At 44.2% G+C, this 21,559-nt stretch overlaps 2 protein-coding genes across 10 annotated transcripts in view; one reads left to right on the top strand and one right to left on the bottom strand.

Annotated features, from left to right (window-relative positions):
* The window catches only part of ATAD2B (ATPase family AAA domain containing 2B), a 233,208-nt gene extending 223,520 nt beyond the window's left edge, over positions 1-9,688 (bottom strand). For all 6 annotated transcript variants that reach the window (XR_008522477.2, XM_054548330.2, XM_054548331.2 and 3 more), the window contains exon 1: positions 9,034-9,688. Coding sequence is in view for 5 of the 6 variants with exons in the window: in XM_054548330.2 (XP_054404305.1) it covers positions 9,034-9,249 (216 nt within the window). In the remaining variant the exon portion in view is untranslated. The remainder of the gene's footprint in view (positions 1-9,033) is intronic.
* Positions 9,689-9,702: 14 nt separating this feature from the next.
* Positions 9,703-21,559, top strand: part of UBXN2A (UBX domain protein 2A) — a 77,902-nt gene continuing 66,045 nt past the window's right edge. The window contains 2 exon segments of one of the 4 annotated variants that reach the window (NM_001132085.1): positions 9,703-10,089; positions 21,208-21,330. The gene's annotated coding sequence lies outside the window, so the exon portion shown is untranslated. 4 annotated transcript variants of the gene reach the window in all.

Raw genomic sequence — 21,559 nt, 5'->3', positions numbered from 1 at the left:
ATACACTGTAAATTAATATCACCACGTAGAGGGAAAGATAGTAGCACAAGTATACCTCTAATAGAGACCACAAGGCCCAGACTCTCAGTCTGCTTACAGCGATTTTTTTTTTTTTTTCCCAAAGCCAACTTAAAAATACTGAGAAGAGCCAGGTGCAGTGGCTCATACCTGTAATCCCAGCTACTCGGCAGGCTGAGTCAGGAAGACTGCTTGAAGCCAGTAGTTCAAAACCAGCCTGAGCAACATAGTGAGACTCCTGTCTGGAAAAATAAAAATATAGCCGGGCGCAGTGGCTCACGCCTATAATCCCAGCACTTTGGGAGGCCAAGGCGGGGGGATCACCTGAGGTCAGGAGTTCAAGACCAGCCTGACCAACATGGAGAAACCCTGTCTCTACTAAAAATACAAAATTAGCCGGGCGTGGTGACACATGCCTGTAATCCCAGCTACTCGGGAGGCTGAGGCAGGAGAATCACTTGAACGCCAGAGGCAGAGGTTATGGTGAGCCATTGAACTCCAGCCTGGGCAACCAGAGTGAAACTCCGTCTCAAAAAAAAAGAAAGAAAGAAAGAGAGAAATATAAGCCAGGAGCAGTAGCTCACTCCTGTAATCCCACACTTTAGGAAGCCAAGGCAGGAGGATTTCTTGAGCCCAGGAGTTTGAGACCAGCTTGGGCAACATAGCAAAACTTTGTCTCTACAAAAAAAAAAAAAAAAAAAAATAGCCAGGTGTGGTAACACATGTCTGTAGTCCCAGTTACTCAGAGGCTGTGATGGGAGAATCCATTGAACTCAGGAGGTCAAGGCTGCAACGAGCTGTGATTGCACTACTGCACTCCAGCCTGAGCAATACAGCAAGATCCTGTCTCAAAAAATACATATATACTACATATATGCCTACTATGTACCCACAAAAAAAAATTTTAAATAAAAAATGAAGCAAAAAATATAAATATACACATATATAATAAAATATTAAGGAAAAATATTGCAAAAACAATCTCTGTACAATATGCCTGCTCCTCTCCCTACACACTGCCTCCTGAAATCAGGCTGCAGGAAATTACTGAAAATTATTGTCCTATATTTCATATCCCTATATGCTACTATTCACACTTTCAGTCCCAATACACTCCTAGACACCACAATTCCAGATAGGCAGGTAAAAGCTGTCTATAAACGGTAGGTATACTTACAGTATACAACAGCTGCCACCTTCACTTTTTCAGATTTTGGTGGAAACTATTGATTGAACAACATCAAAGAGTAATGATAAGTGAGGTAAAGAACTACAGATGAAACAAGATATACAAGTAGAGAAGACAGAAGGCTAAAGCCTTCTTTAGCCTTCCACAGGCCACTTAACCTCTTGGGCAACTCAGTTTCCTCAGCTATAAAATGGGAGTGTCATCACTTGCCTTACAGAGTTGTTACAAGGATTGAATGAGACAGCATTAAACAACACCTGGCATGTATGAGATGCTAAATAAACTTTGGTTTACTCTTCTCCTTATTAGGTCAAAATGCAACAAGTGAGTATAGCAAAAAAGAAAGATTGTCGGCTAGGCATGGTAGTGCACGCCTGTAACCCTAACACTTTGGAAGGCCAAGGTGGGAGGATTGCTTGAGGCCAGTAGTTGGAGACTAGCCTGGCCAACATAAAAAGACCCCATCTCTATTTAAAAAAAAAAAGAGAGAGAGAGATTGTCAATGTGAAAATAACTTAAAATGAGTCATACTTTCCATTAATTCACTCAAAAAATATTAACTGGCCAGGCGCAGTGGCTGTAATCCCAGCACTTTGGGAGGCCGGGGTGGGTGGACTGCTCAAGCCCAGGAGTTCAAGACCAGCCTGGGCAATGTGGCAAAACCCCATCTCCACAAAAAATACAAAAATTAGCTGACTGTGGTGGCTTATGCCTGTAGTCCCAGCTATTCGGGAAGTTAAGGTGGGAGGATCACTTGAGCCCAAGAGGCAAAGACTGCAGCAAGCCAAGATCATGCCACTGCACTCCAGCCTGGGAGACAAAGTGAGAGCTTCTCCAAAAAAAAAAAAAAAAAAAAGAAAAAAAAAAGTATTAGGGGCCGGGTGCAGTGGCTCACACCTGTAATCCCAGCACTTTGAGAGGCCGAGGCGGGCAAATCACCTGAGGTCAGGAGTTCCAGATCAGCCTGTTCAACACAGTGAAATCCCATCTCTTCTAAAAATACAAAAATTAGCCGGGTGAGGTGGCACATGTCTGTAATCCCAGCTGCTCAGGAGGCTGAGGCAGGAGAATCACTTGAACCCAGGAAGCAGAGGTTGCAGTGAGCTGAGGTCGCACCATTGTACTCCAGCCTGGGCAACAAGAGGGAAACTGTTTCAAAAAAATAATAATAATTAGGCCAGGCACAGTGGCTCACGCCTGTAATCCAAGAACTTTCGGAGGCCGAGGCAGGCAGATCGCCTGAGGTCAGGATTTCAAGACCAGCCTGGCTAACATGGCAAAACCTCATCTCTACTAAAAATACAAAAATTAGCCGGACGTGGTGGCTCACGTCTGTAATCCTGGCTACAGGAGAATCTCTGGAACCCGCGAAGCAGAGGTTGCAGTGAGGCGACATGGAGCCACTGTACTCCAGCCTGGGCAACGGAGAGAGACTCTGCCTCAAAAAAAAAAAAAAAAAAAAAAAAGTATTAATTGGGCACTGACTGACACATGCTGTTCTAGGCACTCAGGATACAGGTGTCAACATAATAGTCTCTGTCTTTAAATAACACACACAAAAAAGAGTTCCACCAAAAAACATTCGACGAGTAGAGGACCAGAAATCTTACCACACTAAGTATCCATGCCATTCATTTAGCACCTACTTTGAACCAATTTACCTTGTTAATAACTTCTCATATGCACACCATGTGCACATTTACAGTACTGAGGGTAAAAACTGTGTTTTATTTATCCTCTATTCTCAAAGTCCTATAACCATGATAGTCTCAAAATGGGTCAGCTCCTTGAAATGCTATTCATTCATTCATTTAACAGATATTTATTGAGCATTTTCAGCACTGTGTCAGGTGCTGTATTCAGGCCCTGGGAATATGGCATCTGGGGGAAAGTAAAATATAGTGCCTGCCTTCATGGCACTTATGGCCTACTCTAATAGAAGAGTTTAGAGGAGAAAGACTTTAGCCAAAGGTATATATCCTACCTCCAGATAAAACTACAAAACTTACTGCTCAAAAAAAAAAAAAAAATCTAACTTATATTTAAATAAAGTTAACACATATATGATTCCCCCCCCAACTTTGTACTTCCATATAACTTTTTATCCAAAAATTCCCAATGTTTTTTTTACTCAGTAACTCATTGTTCATAGACTCCCCCTCCAGAGAGGAGGCACAAAAGAAGTATAGAATATTCTTATTGCAAGACCACAAACCTAAGTATAAAGAAATCCACTTGGGCCGGGTGTGGTGGCTCATGCCTGTAATCTCAGCACTTTCGGAGACCGAGGCGGGCGGGTCGCCTGAGGTCAGGAGTTCAAGACCAGCCTGACCAACATGATGAAACTCTGTCTCTACTAAAAAATACAAAAATTAACCAGGTGTGGTGGCAGGCGCCTGTAATGCCAGCTACTTGGGAGGCTGAGGCAGCAGAATTGCTCGAACCTGGGAGGCGGAGGTTGCGGTGAGCTAAGATTGTACCACTATACTCCAGCCTGAGCTACAGAGTAAGACTCCATCTCAAAAAACAAACAAAAAAAAACCCAAAGAAATCCACTCAAGTTGATTATGCACACAAATGAAACTTCATTGTGCATGTCCTAAAAGAAATGCCAAACATATAATTCAAAGTAATATGGCACTTAGATCCTTGAATAGACAGGATCACTCTACATTCAGGTGCAAACACTGGTTGGGCTTCTCAGTTCTCATAACAGTAGTAATTCTACCACTTGCCCAGCTGGATTCCAGAAGTTATGAGTTTATCTATAATTAGGTATTTAGGAGACATACAATAAAACATCTACCAAAGGATGGTTTAAAAGACTTCTTGACAGGGAAAATGATTTAAGGAATTAGTATGTATTCACTTCCATAGGCTTTATAAGTTTCATCCATGACCTAAACAACAGAATGCGTGTATATCTGGACTACAGAAATAGCCTGTAACTGAATTTAAGCTGCATTTTCACTTGGCTACCAGAGACAATCCTATGAACTCCACTACTGCTTTGGTTCGAAATTGTAGCAGGGAATATTGTCGCGTTACAATATTACCTATATTGTACTCCATGTGAATCTCATACAGTATAAGGAAAAACTTGCTCTGTTCTGAGGAACTTATATTTTCCCCTGCTCATCTGAGAGTTACACACATTATGAGATTTCCCTCTCAGACTTCTTTTACCTCTTTAACCCTCAATTTCGACCACTCTGCTTTGTTATGTTGGCAAACACATGAGTGTTGGAAAAGGAAAAGCACAGGGTGATAAAAGTATACTAAAGAGGGACCTAGGGATTTTTTAAATTAAAATAAAAATAAAGTAATACAGCATTTTACTTCTGAAGTTACTCAAAATATTTATTTTGATCTCACAAGATGGGGACTCAGAGTCAATGACTATCTCAAAAAGCCTAAAAAGCTAGTGAAAAAGCCAGAAATACCAGCAAACAGACCTAACAAGGAGAGGTAGAAAAAAAGAGTTAAAATAATTTTCAAAGATTGCTGTCCAGTTTTGTGAATACAGTATTAGATTGTTTACTAGGAGTGACACCTAGGTGGAGCAAATAAACGCTAATGACTGAGGGCCAGATTAACTGACCTAAAAGAGGTCAAGCTTTATGAAAGCTTGGAGCAAAAAAAAAGCCACAGTATACAGGAGTAATCACATCTAATTGCATAGCACTAAAAAACAACCTGATATTTTAAAAGTGTGGGCATTGTGGGTAATGATAAGGGAGAAAAAAAAATAAGAAAATTTAAAAGTGAGGGCACAAAGGCAATCTACAGATTAAGAGAAAAATCTGCAAGCCATATATCTGATAAGCAGTTAATTTCCAAAATACATAGGATACTCCTACAACTCCAAAGGAAGAAAACATTTTTTAATGGGCAAAGCAGGATTTTAAGGCTGCAGTGAACCACTCCAGCCTGGGCATCAGAGTAAGACTCTGTCTCAAAAAAAAAAAAAAAAAAAAAAAGGGTCCTAACTAAATAGACACCTCTCAGGTATATAAAAAGGTGCTCAATATTACTAATCATCAGGGAAATGCAAATCAAAACCACAATGAGACATCACCTCACACCTGTCAAAATGGCTCTTGTCAAAAAGACAAGAGACAACAAATATTGGGGAGACGTAGAAAAAAGGGAATCCTGGTACATGTCAGTAGAAATGTAAAATGGTGCAGCCACTATGGAAAACAGTATGAAGGTTCCTCAAAAAATTAAAAATAGAAATACCATATGATCCAGCAATCCCAACTTCTGGGTATTTATCCAAAGGAATTGAAATTAGGATTTCGACGGACATCTGCACTCCCATGTTCGCAGTAGCATTATTAATAGCTAAGATACGGAAACAATCTAAATGTCGAACAAGAGATGAATGTAGAAAATGTGGTGTACATGTGTGCATGCCCAGTGGAATACTACTAAGCCTAAGAAGGAAATCCTGCCATTTACAACAACACAGATGCACCTAGAGGATGTTACACTAAATAATATAAGTCAGTCCCAGAAAGACAAATGCTGAATGATCTCACTTATATGTGGAACCTAAACTAGCAAATTCACAGAAGCAGAGAGCAGAAGGGTGATTGCCAGGGTCTTGGGGGGAGGCAATCAAGTTTCACTTATGCCAGATAAATAAGTTCTGGAGATCTATATACCATAGTGCCTACATCTAGGAATACTGTATTGCATACTTAAAATTTTCTAAGAGGGTAGATTTTATATCAAGTGTTCTTACCACAAAAATAATACTAATAATACATTCACAATAAAAGGGACAGGGAAACTTTAGGAATGACGGACATGTCTATGGTGTTGATGTGGTGGTGTTTTCACAAATATATACTTATCTCCAAACTCACAGAGTTATATACACTAAGCACCACCTTTTACATGTCAAAAAAAAAAAAAAAAGGCTTTTCATACCGAAAAAAAGAGAAAGAAAATCATTCCAATAATCGGCAGAATGCATACTTTCCCCGATCCTATGCATATACTACTTGGGAAAAAGACAAAACTTTAAGAAAAGCTCATAGCGCTATGACTTTTTAAAGCAAATAAAATGTCTCTGGACACAGTGAATGAAATAATCTAAAAACAGACGGAAAAGCGGGAAAAACAGGCATCAAGTGTAGTTAGTTAAGAACATGGCACAGGCCGGGCGCGGTGGCTCACGCCTGTAATCCCAGCACTTTGGGAGGCCGAGGCGGGTGGATCACGAGGTCAGGAGATCGAGACCATCCCGGCTAACACAGTGAAACCCCGTCTCTACTAAAAATACAAAAAAATTAGCCGGGCGTGGTGGCGGGCGCCTGTAGTCCTAGCTACTCCGGAGGCTAAGGCAGGAGAATTGCGTGAACCCCGGGGGGCGGAGCCTGCAGTGAGCCGAGATCGCGCCACTGCACTCCAGCCTGGGCTACAGCAAGACTCCGTCTCAAAAAAAAAAAAAAAAGAAAAAAAAATGACACAAAAGCAGAAAAAGGAGAAACTCCTCAATTACAAACAGGAATATTATGTTACAAACAGGAATACATTTCTTTCTACAAAAATAAGGGTCTGCTAAAGCAACAACAGGGGCAACCCCATTTTGCATCAAATGAGACTTTACAGACCCTGGCAAATGTCTACTATAGACCCCACAGACATAGAGGGTGTCTTTAAGTACTCCAGAAAGGGTGAACCAGGAGTGCTAAATTCCTACAAAACTGGAGAAGAGCTAACCAGAAATATACAACCTGCTTCATAAATATATAGTCCATAAACTTAATAAATTCAGAATTATAATTTATCCTCTTCTAAAGGTCCAATCGCTATGTAAGAGTAGTTAAGTCTCTTAAAAAATCTTTCAGAGAAAGCAATTAGATCACTCCATCATCTCCTAGAGCCATAACATAAATCTTCTTAAGACTGAAAAACAAATATTTCAAAGTAAATCTTTAGTAGCCTGTTATTTATGGTGCTTTAAAACATTTTAAAAGGATCTTTGAAACAAAGTTTCATTAGTACCCTTCTACAAAGAGCTCTCATATCTTTCATTCTTTTAGCAATTTAAAAGCTACTAAATGTTCATTTCCTCATTAGATTATTGATTCCTAGCCTTTTAACATCTCTATAACAGCTGCTTGACAAATTACCTCACCTTATTCCTCAGGGGGTGAGGACAGCATGATATCCATGAATTCAAAAATGAGACCACAAACTGATCAGTGAAGATGAGCTAATTGCTTCAGATGAGTTAGACACTGCTCTAATAGACTAGGCATTCACATAGCATGATACAATTAAATGCTTACACCCTAAATATTTTCTTTGTCCTTAAATGTACAGAAAAGATCTTTTCTTAAATTGAGTTTTATTTTAAAATATGTGATAGCCTCAGTAGGTCAAGAAGCTTGAACATGTTTGGAATAGTTTCTACCGAAAGCCTCGTCTTCAAAGTACTTATTCTCAACAGTTTGCACAACTTTCAGATTTAACCTTATTTCAACCTAAGAGATCTGTAAGCCCCCAAAATAGTCTATTAAATAGGACGTTATAATGCCCAAAATTTTATCAAAGAAAAGCCAAAACGATTTTCAAAGATATAATAAAAATATTTCAGAGTAGTATGGTAAAATATTCCTGTTGTCTCTGCCTAGATACATTCTGTTAGTGTCAAAACAGTGTAAGACACAAAGCGAAAAGCACACAGAAACCGCGATCTTGTAGACCCCTAGAACATAAAATATTGCTTCCCCCCAATAAGAACCACAAAATGGTGTGGAATTAAAGAAGCATTTTAAATGAACAGCTTTTTCCAGCCCTTAGCAAGTCAAACTCTTTTAGACAGAAGCAATACACTTCTCTGAATTCAGAAACAATCTCATAGTAAAACAAACGTGTCAATTCCTTTAAAACAATAAATATCTGTGCTTAGCTTTATACTGTAGGTAATAATAAAATTTCAACATCTTTCAATCAGTTTTTTAATTCAATCACCAGGGTCTTTAAATGTCATTTTTGCAACTGCATGACAATGGTGTTCATTCACCTTTTGTAATATAGTCCCATAACAAAAATGTAGACACCCAAGAAACCACACAGTTTTGGCATGATAGTGCTGACTATCCGAAACATTCCACTTGTTTCTTTCGACGTGCTCCTTCTGTGACCTGAAAGCTCTGGTTCCTACTAGCACCTTGGTGAGCTAGCTGGCTGGTTCCCCAGCTATAATATCATGTTTGATCTCTCCTGCTTGGAGAGGCGATAGCGTTAATTTTGTTTTTAAAGTTGGTGTCAGAGCAGCTACAAACTTTTTTCAGCATCCCTGCCTGGCTGCCAACTGGAGCTCTCTGTTCACTTCCTCACCAACTTGAACCACCCCCAAACGAGAGTAAGCTGGAGTTAGACAGCGGCAGGAACTGACACACTTTCAAGAAGGGTTTGACACCGCAGAAAACTTTCACTTCTCCAACCCTTCCACCCAGGGGCTCTGGCCCTTCGCTCTTGGCTTCCCCGCTAGAATTCCCCTCTGGGGCAGGACAAGGACACGGACAGCAGATCGTTCGAATGACCCCGAAAGGGACCCCCAAAGCCCTCTCCCCTGGACTCAAGGGCTGTTCTTTACACAAAAGAGCCGGGCCAGCTTGAAAAGCAAAGGGGCCAGCGTCGCGGCCCTTCTCCTGGGTGCCACCCTCCACCGCGCCCGCAGACCCTGTCTCCAGCCGCCCGAGCGGTCTCCACTGGAGGCTTCCTGCCCCCAACCCGGCCAGACAAAGCCCCGGCAGCAGGGCCGGCACTTCCGAGCCTCCAGACTCGGGACGCCGCGCTCTTACCCTGGCCTCATCCAGAGTGACGCCGGCGCCACCGCTTCCCCCGGCTTTGGCGGCGGGGCAGCTGGCGGCGCGGGTCTTGGAAGAGCGGGTCCGAGAGGAGATGAAATGGCTGCTGCCTCCGGTCGCCCCAGGCTCTGCTCCGGCCCCAGGCCCAGGCCCGGGACCAGGAGACTTGGACCCGAGAAGGCGGAGAGAGCTCTTCCGGGTGTTCACCATGGTCCAGCCAGGGGGACGGAGTCCACGCCGCGCCCGGGAGAGCTGAGCAAGGCCGGCCCGCCGGCCGGTCAGTCAGGGCCAGCGGAGCCGAGCCGGGCAGTGAGAGACGAGCCGGCCCGGAGCGTGCGGAGCGCAGACGAGCACAAGAGAGAGCCGGGCAGAGGAAGGGAAGTCGGCGTGAGCAGGCGGCGAGCGGGAAGCGGGGGCGGTGCTGCAGACCGGCAGCACAGACACTCCGCCGGCTTCGCCCTCCTCAGCGGGAGCCCAGCGGAGCCGCCATTTCTACCCCTTTCTCTCCCGTTCTCGCTCTCGAGCTCCGTGCGTCAAGGCTCCAGCGCCGCAGGGCCAACGAGACTGCTTCCGGCCGCAGCCGCGGCGGGGCGCTGCGAGGCCGGCCAGCCCTTCCCGGCTGCTCGCTCCTCTCCCTGCCGCCTCCAGCTGCCCCGCCCCCGGCGCGGCGTCAGCGCTCGGCGGCCGGGGAGCGACGCTCTAGGCTGTCAGCTCGGTGGTTTCCAGGTCTCCGCGACCACAGGGCTGGGGCGACCAGAAAAGCCAGACTAATCAGGGCGAGTTCAGGCGTGCAATTGGGCCTGAAGCTCTCACGCCCAGCTAGGCCTGAATGTCCCAGACCCCACCGTCACCCCCGTGGCCTGGATGGAGCAGGGGACGGCCGGCGAAGGCGCGGGGTGGAGGGGGAGCGGCGACGAAGGCGCGAGGAGCTGACTGGGAATCCCCGAGCTACCCGAGGCAAGACACTGAACTTGAGTCGCACTTTTCATGCCTGTAAAAATGAGAATGACAGCTGTGATAAAAATTCATCTGGGCGATATCTGGAACGTGGTAAGCTTGAGAAGAAAAGGGGGGGGAAAACACCACGCTAGAACCCTGCGTCTTTAAACAAAGCGAGGCAGGGTCGTTTTCTATCCCCTTAGCCAGATATAAGGCGGAGCCAAAGAATGAGTTCCCTCTAAGAGCCGCCTCTATCACCGCCCCCTGCCCCCGGCCCGCTGAACAATTAAGAATACAAAAAGCTGAACCCACAGATAAAGCATTTGCAATTTAACTTCCAAAGAAAAAAACATTAAGCCACACAATTCATATGAAAAGCTCTGCTGTAGGCCGGGTGCGGTGGCTCACGCCTGTAATCCCAGTACTTTGGGAGGCCGGGGTGGGTGGATCACCTGAGGTCAGGAGTTCTAGACCAGCCTGACCAACATGGTGAAACCGTGTCTCCACTAAAAATACAAAAAATCGACGGGTGTTGTGGCGGGCACCTGTAATCCCAGCTGCTCGGGAAGCTGAGGCATGAGAACCACTTGAACCCAGAAGATGGAGGTTGCAGTGAGCCGAAATCACGCCACTGCACTCCAGCCTGGACGACAGAGCCAGACCCTGTCTCAGAAAAAAAAGAAAGAAAGAGAGAGAGAGAAAGAAAGAAAAAAAGAAAGAAGAAAGAAAGAAAGAAAAGCTCTGCTGTAAAGTAGGAATTAGGTTCATTTCAAAAATTCACAGTACAAGCCGGGCTTACGCCTGTAATCCCAGCACTTTGGGAGGCCAAGGCGGGCGGATCACTTGAGGTCAGGAGTTCGAGGGCCAACCTGGCCAACATGGTGAAACCCCATCTCTACTAAAAATACAAAAAATTAGCCAGGTGTCGTGGTGCATGCCTGTAATCCCAGCTACTTGAGAGGCTGAGGCAGGAGAATCACTTGAACCCGGGAGGCAGAGATTGCAGTGAGCCAAGATCGTGCCACTGCACTCCAGCCTGGGTGACAGGATGAGACTCCATCTCAAAAAAAAAAAAATTCACAGTACATTAGACATAGCCTACTGTTTATTGGGCAGGAGTTTATTAAACTGTTTATTAAACTAAGAAAAATTGAAGACTCAAGAAAAGTCCTGAAAATGACCAAATGGCATCAAACTTAGAGCATTCTGGCCATCTAAGCTCCCAATCATTCCCAAAAACTGTACAACACTGGGAATGACAATGTATTTTTATTTGGGAACCAGTATGGATTCCAGAATAGATAAATCCTTCTGACACAATTTGCATACCACATCCTCTCCTGGACACTTCACCTGCCACTTAGAGCTGGCATCTTAATGGGTGTGGATTCCTCATAATGGAACCATACCTGGATTTTCCTGGGTCAAGTAGCTATCACATCACTGAGCAGCATAAACAAGTATCAATTCCTGTGGAAAGAGGCTGGTTTGGGCCAGGCGCCGTAGCTCACACCTGTATTCTCAGCACTTGGAGGCCGAGGCGGGAGGATGGCTTGAGACCAGGAGTTGGAAACCAGCCCGGGCAACATAGTGAGATCCTCTCCCTGCCAAAAAGAAAGAGAGAGACAGGGTCTCACTCTGTCACCCAAGCTGGAGTGCAGTGGCACAACCACAGTTCACTGTAGCCTTGACCTCCCAGGCTGAAGCAATCCCCTTGCCCCAGCCTCCCTGGTAGCTGGAACTACTGGGTGTGGTGCCTGTGGTCCCAGCCACTCCTGAGGCTGAGGCGCCATCAGTCACTTGAGCCCAGGATGTCCAGGCTGCAGTGAGCCAAGTTCATGCCACTGTACTTTAGCCTGGGTGACAGAGTAACACCCTGTTTCAAAAAAATATTAAAAAAAAAAAAAAAAAAAAAGGGTAGGGTGCAGTGGCTAATGCCTGTAATCTCAGCACTTTGGGAGGCTGAGGCGGGCAGATCACTTGAGGTCAGGAGTTTGAGAACAGCCTGACCAACATGGTGAGACCCCGTTTCTACTAAAAATACAAAAAATTAGCCAGGCATGGTGGCAGACACCTGTAATCCCAGCTATTTGGGAGGCTGAGGCAGGAGAATCGCTTGAACCCGGGAGACGGAGGTTGCAGTGAGCTGACATTGCACCACTGCACTCCAGTCTGGGCAACAGTGCAAAACTCCATCTCAAAAAAAAAAAAAAAAAAGGCTGGTGTCCTGCAGAGGTGTGTGGTATGCAAATTATATACAAAGGATTTGTGTGCTTTCCTCCTTTTTTGTGTGTGTGTATTTGTTTCTGTAGTCCTAAATTGGGAAGGCCAAGTTACCATAACCTATACCATTTACTATCAACAAATGTTAACTTTATTTATTTATTTGAGATGGAGTCTTGCTCTGTCACTCAGGCTGGAGTACAGTGGTACTATCTGGGCTCACTGCAACCTCCGCCTCCCAGGTTCAAGCGACTCTCCTTCCTCAGCCTCCCAAGTAGCTAGGGCTACAGGCATGTGCCACCACGCCCGGCTAATTTTTTGTAGTTTTAGTAGAGACGGGGTTTCGCCATGTTAGCCAGGATGGTCTTGATCTCCTGACCTCGTGATCTGCCTGCCTCGGCCTCCCAGAGTGCTGGGATTACAGGTATGAGCCACTGTGCCTGTAGGTAACAAATGTTAATTTTAAATCCAACTGAGCTTGAGCCCAGGAGTTCGAGACCAGCCTGGGCAACATAGTGAGACCCTGTCTCTAGAAAATATATAAGTTAATAAAGAAATCCAACTGGTATTAGGTACTCTGCTAGGCCAGGAAATACACAGATTTTTAAAAATCAAGAACGTTTAAAAATCCTCAAAGAACACACAGACATGGAGGGAATGAATAAGATAGGGAAGAAACCAGTAAACTGCAATACAATGTGATAAGAAAGAATGAGGCAGAGACCATTAATTCCAGCAGGGATTTTAGGGTAAACCTCTGAGAGGTAATGACCCCTAAGATACGTGTTGAACCACAAAATTGTAGCCAAAGAAAGGAAGGCTTGAAAAAGATAAGGCCAAGCAAGGTGGCTCACGCCTATAATCCTAGCACTTTGGGAGGCTGAGGTGGGAGGATGGCTTGAGCTCAGGCATTCAAGACCAGCCTGCACAACATAGTGAGACCCCATCTCTATAAATTAAAATAAAATTTAAAAAAAGGGAAAGAAAAAGAGCTGGTTGCAGTGGCTCATGCCTGTAATCCCAGAATTTAGAGAGGCCAAGGTAGGAGAATCGCTTGAGCTCAGGATTTCAAGACCAGGCTGGGCAACGTAGTGAGACCCCATCTCTATAAATTAAAATAAAATTGTTTAAAAAAGGAGGCCAGGTGCAGTGGCTCACGCCTGTAATTCCAGCACTTTGGGAGGTCAAAGTGGGTGGATCTTGAGATCAGGAGTTCAAGACCAACCTGGCCAAGATGGTGAAACCCTGTCTCTACTAAAAATACAAAAAGATTAGCTGGGTATGGTGGCGGGCACCTGTAATCTCAGCTACTCGGGAGACTGAGGCAAAGAATTGCCTCAGGTTGCAGTAAGCCAAGTTCGCTCTGCACTGCACTACAGCCTGGGCGACAGAGCGAGATTCCATCTCAAAAGAAAAGGGGGGCTGGGCTCAGTGGCTCTTGCCTGTAATCCCAGCACTTTGGGGGCCAAGGCAGGCAGATCACTTGAGGCCAGGAGTTCAAGATCAGCCTGGCCAACATGGCAAAACCCCATCTCTACTGAAAATACAAAAATGAGCCTGGTGGTGCATACCTATAATGTAATCCCAGCTATTCGGAGGCTAAGGCATGAGAATCACTTGAACCTGAAAGGCAGAGGCTGCAGTAAGCTAAGACCTCACCACTGCACTCCAACCTGGGCAACAGAGTGAGACCCTGTCTCAGAAACAAAAATAAGAAAAGAAAAGAGATATGGAAGAGTTGCCTGTTTTCTACAGTACATACTAGAGGAAATAACTAAAACATTGGTTAAATATTTTTTGAACTTAAAAAAAAAAAAACCTGCAGTACATGCAAGAGGTGGCAAGATACTAAGGAATGCTCAGATCAAAAGCTAAGTCACAGCAGGAACCCAGAATAAGTAAGCAAGGGCTCCAAAGACAGCTTTCGTTTCCAATGCATTTGCTCAACCCCAGTGAATTTGACCTATTTTCTCTGCGTGAAGAAATGCAAGGCCGGGCACAGTGGCTCACACCTGTAATCCCAGCACTTTGGGAGGCCAAGGCGGGTGATCATGAGTTTAGGAATTCGGGACCAGCCTGAGCAACATAATGAAACCCTGTCTCTACTACAAATACAAAAATTAGCCAGGCGTGATGGCAGGCGACTGTAATCCCAGCTACTCAGGAGGCTGAGGCAGGAGAATCACTTGAACCCAGGAGGCAGAGATTGCAGTGAGCCGAGATCACGCCATTGCACCCCGGCCTGGGTGACAGAGTGAGACTCCGTCTCAAAAAAAAAAAAGAAAAAGCAGGCCAGGTGCAGTGGTTCACGCCTATAATCCCAGCACTTTGGGAGGCCAAGGCGGGCAGATCACCTGAGGTCAGGAGTTCAAGACCAGCCTGACCAACATGGAGAAACCCCGTCTCTACTAAAAATACAAAATTAGCTGGGCCTGGTGGCGCATGCCTGTAATCCCAGCTACTCGGGAGTCTGAGGCAGGAGAATCGCTTGAACCCAGGAGGCAGAGGTTGCAGTGAGCTGAGATCGCACCATTGCATTCCAGCCTGGGCAACAAGCGCAAAACTTTGTCTCAAATAAATAAATAATAAAAGAATAAAGTATTCTTAAACATGACACCTAAGCAAGAGCCATAAATTAGTTGGTCATGATGTAAGTACCTGTAATCCCAGCTACTCAGGGGGCTGAGGCAGGAGGATCACTTGGGCCCAGGAGTTTGAGGCTGTAGTGAGCCTTGGTCACTCCACTGCACTCCAGCCTGGGCAGCAGGGTAAGACCCTATCTCAAAAGAAAAAAAAAAAAAACAGAAACAAAAAACAAAACTGTACTTCCAATGGAGCTAAAGTGAAACACTGCAAGTCTATAGGGAGGCCATCAGTGAAGAGATGGTCCTGATTTGGTGGGTGTAAGATGCAATCCATGGGACTGCATCTTTAAGAGCCATGAAACATTTGAGAAACAGTAAATCAAGAGGCAAAATCAAAACTATTGACATTAGGCTGGGAGCGGTGGCTCATGCCTGTAATCCCAGCACTTTGGGAGGCCGAGAGGGGCAGATCACCTGAGGTCAGGAGATTGAGACCAGCCTGGCCAACATGGAGAAACCCTGTCTCTACTAAAAATACAAAATTTAGCTGGGTGTGGTGGTACACGCCTGTAATCCCAGCTACTTAGAAGGCTGAGGCAGGATAATCGCTTGAACGCAGGAGGCGGAGATTGCAGTGAGCCGAGATCGCACCACTGCACTCCAGCCTGGGCAACAGAACAAGACTCTGTGTTATTTAAAAAAAAAAAAAATTGTTGACATTAGAATTATGCACTGTCCAATGTGATTAACTAGCCACATGTAGTTATTTAAATTTCAAAAATTAAAAATTCATTTTCTCAGTCACACTACCACATTTCAAATATTCAATAAGCAAATGTTGCTAGTAGCCAATGTGTTGGACAATGCAGAAACAGTTCCATCATCACAGAAAGTTCTACTGGACAGTGATGACCTGGATATTCATCTCAAGGGAAGGAAATGCTCAAAGATGCTCACTTGGTTTCTGTCCTGAACTGGATGGTTGGCAGGGCTACCGATTGGTAAAGAGGATGCAGGATGAGGAGCAGATTGCTGAGTGCCACCCATCGTCCTTCTATGTGAATTCAAAAAGCATTCACTGAACCCTATTATGTACCTATGAAATAGCTACTGTGAAAAGTACTTTGGAGAGTATCTAATAAACAAATTCCTCAGTCTGTACCCTTATAACTAAAAAGTCAACACAGAAAGAAATTAGAAAAAGAGCAAACTAAACCCAAGCTACCAGAAGGAAATAAAGAATAGAGTGGAGATAGATAGAGAATAGAAAAACAAGACTGGGTGTGGTAGCTCATGCCTGTAATCCCAGCACTTTGGGAGCCCAAGGTGGGCGGATCACCTGAGGTCAGGAGTTCAAGACCAGCCTGGCCAACATGGTAAAACCCCGTCTCTACTAAAAATACAAAAAATTAGCTGGGTGTGGTGGTGCATACCTGCAATCCCAGCTACTCAGGAGGCTGAGGCAGGAGAATCACTTGAACCTGGGAGGCAGTGGTTGCAGTGAGCCAAGATCGCACCACTGCACTCCAGCCCAAGCAACAAAGCAAGACCCTGTCTCAAAAAACAAACAAAAAAATGGAGCAAACACCTAAATGTCAGAGCTAAAGCTATAAAATGCTTAGAAAAAAACAGAAATCTTCATGACATTGTATTTGGCAATAGTTTCTTGGATATGATACCAAAAGTACAGGCAAAACAAGAAAAAATTAATTTGACTGAAATTTTAAACTTCTGTATCAAAGGATACTAACCCCAAAGTGAAAAGACAATTCACAGAATCAGAGGAAAGATTTGCAAATCACATATCTGATAAGGGATTACTATCCATAATATGTATTTTTTAAAACCCAAAAACTCCTGTAACTCAACAACAACAACAACAAAAAACCTATTTGAAAATTCACAAGGAGTTAAATAGGTGTTTCTCCAAAGAAAATATACAAATAGCCAATAGGCGCATGAAAAGATATTCAACATCACTAGTCATCAGGGAAATGCAAATCAAAACCATAGTGAGATACACTTCATACTCATTAGGGCGGGGTAGTTATAAACACACATACACATACACACACACAGAAAATAACAAGTGTTGGGAGGATGTAGAGAAATTGGAACGCTGGTACATTGCTGGTAGGAATGTAAGATGGTGCTGCTATTTGGAAAACAATATGACTGGTCCTTGAAAAGTTAAACACAGAAATACCGTATTCCACTTCTAGGTATATACTCAAAAAAAATTGAAAAGGCCAGGCATGGTGGCCCACACCTGTAATCCCAGCACTTTGGGAAGCCGAGGTGGGTGGATCACCAGAGGCCAAGAGTTCAAGACCAGCCTGGTCAACATGGTGAAACCCCATCTCTACTAAAAATACAAAAATTAGCTGGGCATGGTTGGGGGGCACCTTTAATCCCAGCTACTCGGAAAAGCTGAGGTGAGAGAATCCCTTGAACCTGAGAGGGGGAGGTTGCAGTGAGTCAAGATTGCACCACTGCACTCCAGCCTGGGTGACAGAGGGAGGCTGTCTCAAAAATAAATAAATTAAATAAATAAATAAATATTCTTGCCACAATAAAACAAAAATTTTTAAAAAATTGAAAGTAAGGAGTCAATCAAATACTTGTATACCAAAGTCCATACCAGCATTATTCAAGGTAGCAGAAAGGTGGAAGCAACCCAAATGGCCATCAACATATGAATGGATAAGCAGAATGTAATATGTACATACAATGGAATCTTATTCAACCATAAACGGGAATGATATACTGACACATGCTACAACATGAATGAACTTGAAAATAATTATGCTAAGTGAAATAAGCCGGACACAAAAGAACAAATATTGTAGGAGTCCACGTATATGAGGTATCTAGAATGGGCAAATTCATCGAGACAGAAAGTAGAATAGGCTGTGCGTGGTGGCTCAGACCTGTAATCATAGCACTTTGGGAGGCCAAGGTGGGAGGATTTCTTTGAGTCCAGGAGTTTGAGACTAGCCTGGGCAACCTGGTGAAAATCCTAGCTCAAAAAAAAAAAAAAAGAAAAGAAAAGAAAGTAGAATAGAGATTACCATGGGCTGTGGGGATGGAGGGAGACTCTGTCTCAAAAAAAAAAAAAAAAAGAAAAAGAAAAACATACAGCTAACATCATATCATACTCAATGGTGACAGACTGAAAGCTTTTTCTCTAAAATTAGGAACAAGACAAAGAAGCCCACTCTCATCATTTTTTGAGACAGAGTCTTGCTCTGTCACCCAGGCTGGAGTGCAGTGGCGTGATCTCAGCTCACTGCAACCTCTGCCTCCTGGGTTCAAGCAATTCTCCTACCTCAGCCTCCCGAGTAGCTGGGATTACAGGTGCCTGCCACCATGCCTGGCTAATTTTTGTATTTTTAGTACAGATGGGGTTTCACCATGTTGCCCAGGCTGGTCTCAAACTCCTGGCCTCAAGTGATTCACCTGCCTAAGCCTCCTAAAGGGCTGGGATTAAAGGCATGAGCCACTGTGCCCGGCCTCATCATTTCTTTTCTTTTTTTTTTTAAGTCTAGTGACGGAGTCTCGCTATGTTGCCCCAGGTTGGTCTCAAATTTCTGGGCTCAAGCAATTCTCCTGCCTCAGCCTCCGAAAGTGCTGAGATTACAGGTGTAAGCCACCACACCCAGCCTCTTCATTTCTATTCAACATTGTACTGGAAGTTCTAGCTAGAGCAGTTAAACAATAAAAAGAAAGAAAAGGCATCCACATTAGAAAGAAAGAAATAAAACTGAGGCCAAGTGTGGTATCTCATACCTGTAATCCCAGTGCTTTGGGAGGCCCAAGCAGGAGGATAGTTTGAGGCCAGGGGTTCAAGACCAGCCTGGGCAACACAGTGAAACTCCATCTCTACAAAAAAAAAAATTTTTTTTTAATTGGTTGGGCATGGTGGCATACATCTGTGGTCCTAGCTACTCAGGACACTGTGGTGGAAGGATTACTTGAGCCCAGGAGTTCGATATCAACCTGGGCAATGTACAGAGACCCCATCTCTAGCAAATGATTAGAGCTAATAAGTGAATTCAGCAAAGTTGTTAGATACAAGATCAACACACAAAATCAGTGGTATTTCCAAATACTGGCAATAAAAAATCTAAAAAGGAAATAAATCAACTCCTTTTACAATAGCATCAAAAAGAATAAAATACTTTGAAATATATTTAACCAAAGAGGTATGAGACTTGTACATGGAAAACTATAAAACACTGCTGAAAGAAATGAAAGAAGGTCTAAGTATGGTCATGTATTGCTTAACGATGGGGGCACCTTCTGAGAAATGTGTCGTGTAAGTGATTTCGTCATTGTGTGAACATCACAGAGTATACTTACACAAACCTGGATGGTATAGTGTACTACACATCCAGGCAATATGGCATAGCCTTGCTCCCGGGCTACAAACCTGGACAGCATGTTACTGTATTGAATACTGTAGACAACTGTAACATAATGGTATTTGTGTATCTAAACATAGAAAAGATACAGCAAAAATATGGCGTTATAATCTTATGTGACCACCATCACATACGCTGTAAGTCATGGACCGAAAGGTTGTTCTGTGGCGCACAACTATAAATGGAAAAATATTCATGCTTAAGGATTTGAAGACTTTATATATATATATATACACACACATATATATATTTTTTGAGTCAGAGTCTCGCTTTGTGGCCAAGGCTGGAGTGCAGTGGTGCGATCTCGGCTCACTGCAACCTCTGACTCCCAAGTTCAAGTGATTCTCCTGCCTCAGCCTCCTGAGTAGCTGGGATTACAGGCACACACCACCATGCTCAGCTAATTTTTTTGTATTTTTAGTAGAGATAGGGTTTCACCATGTTGGTCAGGCTGGTCTCGAACTCCTGGGCTCAAGCTCAGTTGGATTTAAAATTAACATTTGTTACCTACAGGCACAGTGGCTCATACCTGTAATCCCAGCACTCTTCCGCTTCGGCCTCCCAAAGTGCTGGGATTACAGGTGTGAGTCATCGCACCAGGTAGAAGACTTAATATTGTTAAGATATCAATACACCAGGTAGAAGACTTAATATTGTTAAGATATCAATACTCCGGCTGGGTGTGTTGGCTCACATCTAAGGTCAGGAGTTCGAGACCAGCCTGACCAACATGGTGAAACCCTATCTTTACTAAAAATACAAAAATTAGCTGGGCGTGGTGGTGCATGCCTATAATCCCAGCTACTTGGGAGGCTGAGGCAGGAGAATCGCTAGAACCCGGGAGGCGGAGGTTGTGGTGAGCCGAGATCATGCCATTGCACTCCAGCCTGGGCAACAAGAGCGAAACTCCATCTCAAAAAAAAAATTGAAGTTATCAGTACTCCTCAAATTGATCTACCAATTCAAAGCAATCCCTGTCAAAATCCCAGTGGCCCCCCCTCCCTTTTTTTTTTTTTTTTTTTTTTTAACAGCAATGGAAAAGCTGAGCTAAAATTCATACGGAACTGCAAGGGACAAAACAATCTTGAAAAAGAAGAGCAAAGTTGGAGGACTCAAACTTCCTGATTTCTATACAGCTACTGTACAGCTGTATACAGCTACTACACAGCTACAGTAATCAAAATAGTATGGTACTAGCATAAAGATAAGATACATAATCAATGGAATAGAATTGAGAGTACAGAAATAAATTTATACATCCATGGTCAATTGATTTTTGACAAGGGAAGAATCTTCTCTTCATTAAATGGTGCTAGGACCAAAAAATCGGAAGAGCTCTCACAGAAGGGTCAAAGAAAAGTCTCTGCCTAACGGGATCAATTTAACTCCTTATTGTGCTTCAACAGGCACGGTCTCATGAGCAGTGAGATTTGAACTCACCACGGGCTCCCAAAATCGCTGAACAGGAGATGAGGGAGGTGGTGGTGGGGGGAACGGCATGGGTCTGTAGGTGAGGATCAATCTCAATCTGAGTCCCAGCACTAAAGACTTACAAATAAATCCCGATTTAGGCAAACCGAGACTTTATTTGGAAAGGATTATTGCAACAGAGGGGGAAAGGACTATTGCAATAAGGGTGGAGAACTATTGCAATAGGAAGAAAGAAGGACTGTTGCAATCGGGAGAATGCTGGACTATAAAATAAAAAACAAATCTGGATATACGTAAGGAGAGAGTTCAGTGGAAGAGATCCAAGAAAAGGGAAAGAAACTATTGCAACTGAGAGTGGGGATTGGGGGAGGCTACCGCAACCGGGAGAACTCTCCAACCAAGAGATCTGCAGCGATCTCCTGGGTCAGGCAGAAAAGGGCTTTCCTTTTACAGAGATGAGTGAACAGGGCTAGAAAGACCCGGGTGTGGGGAAGTGGGAAGAAGAATGGAGGTGGCAGCGGTGAGACCACACAGATACTGTTTCCTTGGGGTCCGTCTATTTTCAGGCGGTGGATGAGGAGGGCTGCTCGCTGGCTGCGGCTGAGGCTCGGTCACCGTGTAGAGAGGCCCAGGGAGAGCTGCTTCACTCAAGTCCTGTCAAGACAAGGCAGCCGGAATTTGTCCACATCGTGAGTACAGGCAGGTCAGCTAACTATTTGCGAGGCGAAGAACTGGAATTTAGAGGGTCTGGGCCTAACGTTGTCACAGCTAACGACGGGGGCATCCTTGAGTCCTGACCAAGTCACATGCGGAAGGGCGTTTGCGTGTAGTAAATCCTTTTAGGAACACAAAGGGGCCGGGCACGGTGGCTCACGCCTGTAATCCCAGCACTTTGGGAGGCCGAGGCGGGCGGATCAC

This window comes from Pongo abelii, chromosome 12, assembly GCF_028885655.2.
Source record: "Pongo abelii isolate AG06213 chromosome 12, NHGRI_mPonAbe1-v2.0_pri, whole genome shotgun sequence".
In the NCBI taxonomy this organism is placed as follows: domain Eukaryota; kingdom Metazoa; phylum Chordata; class Mammalia; order Primates; family Hominidae; genus Pongo; species Pongo abelii.
This window is presented reverse-complemented; position numbering and strand designations above follow the sequence as displayed.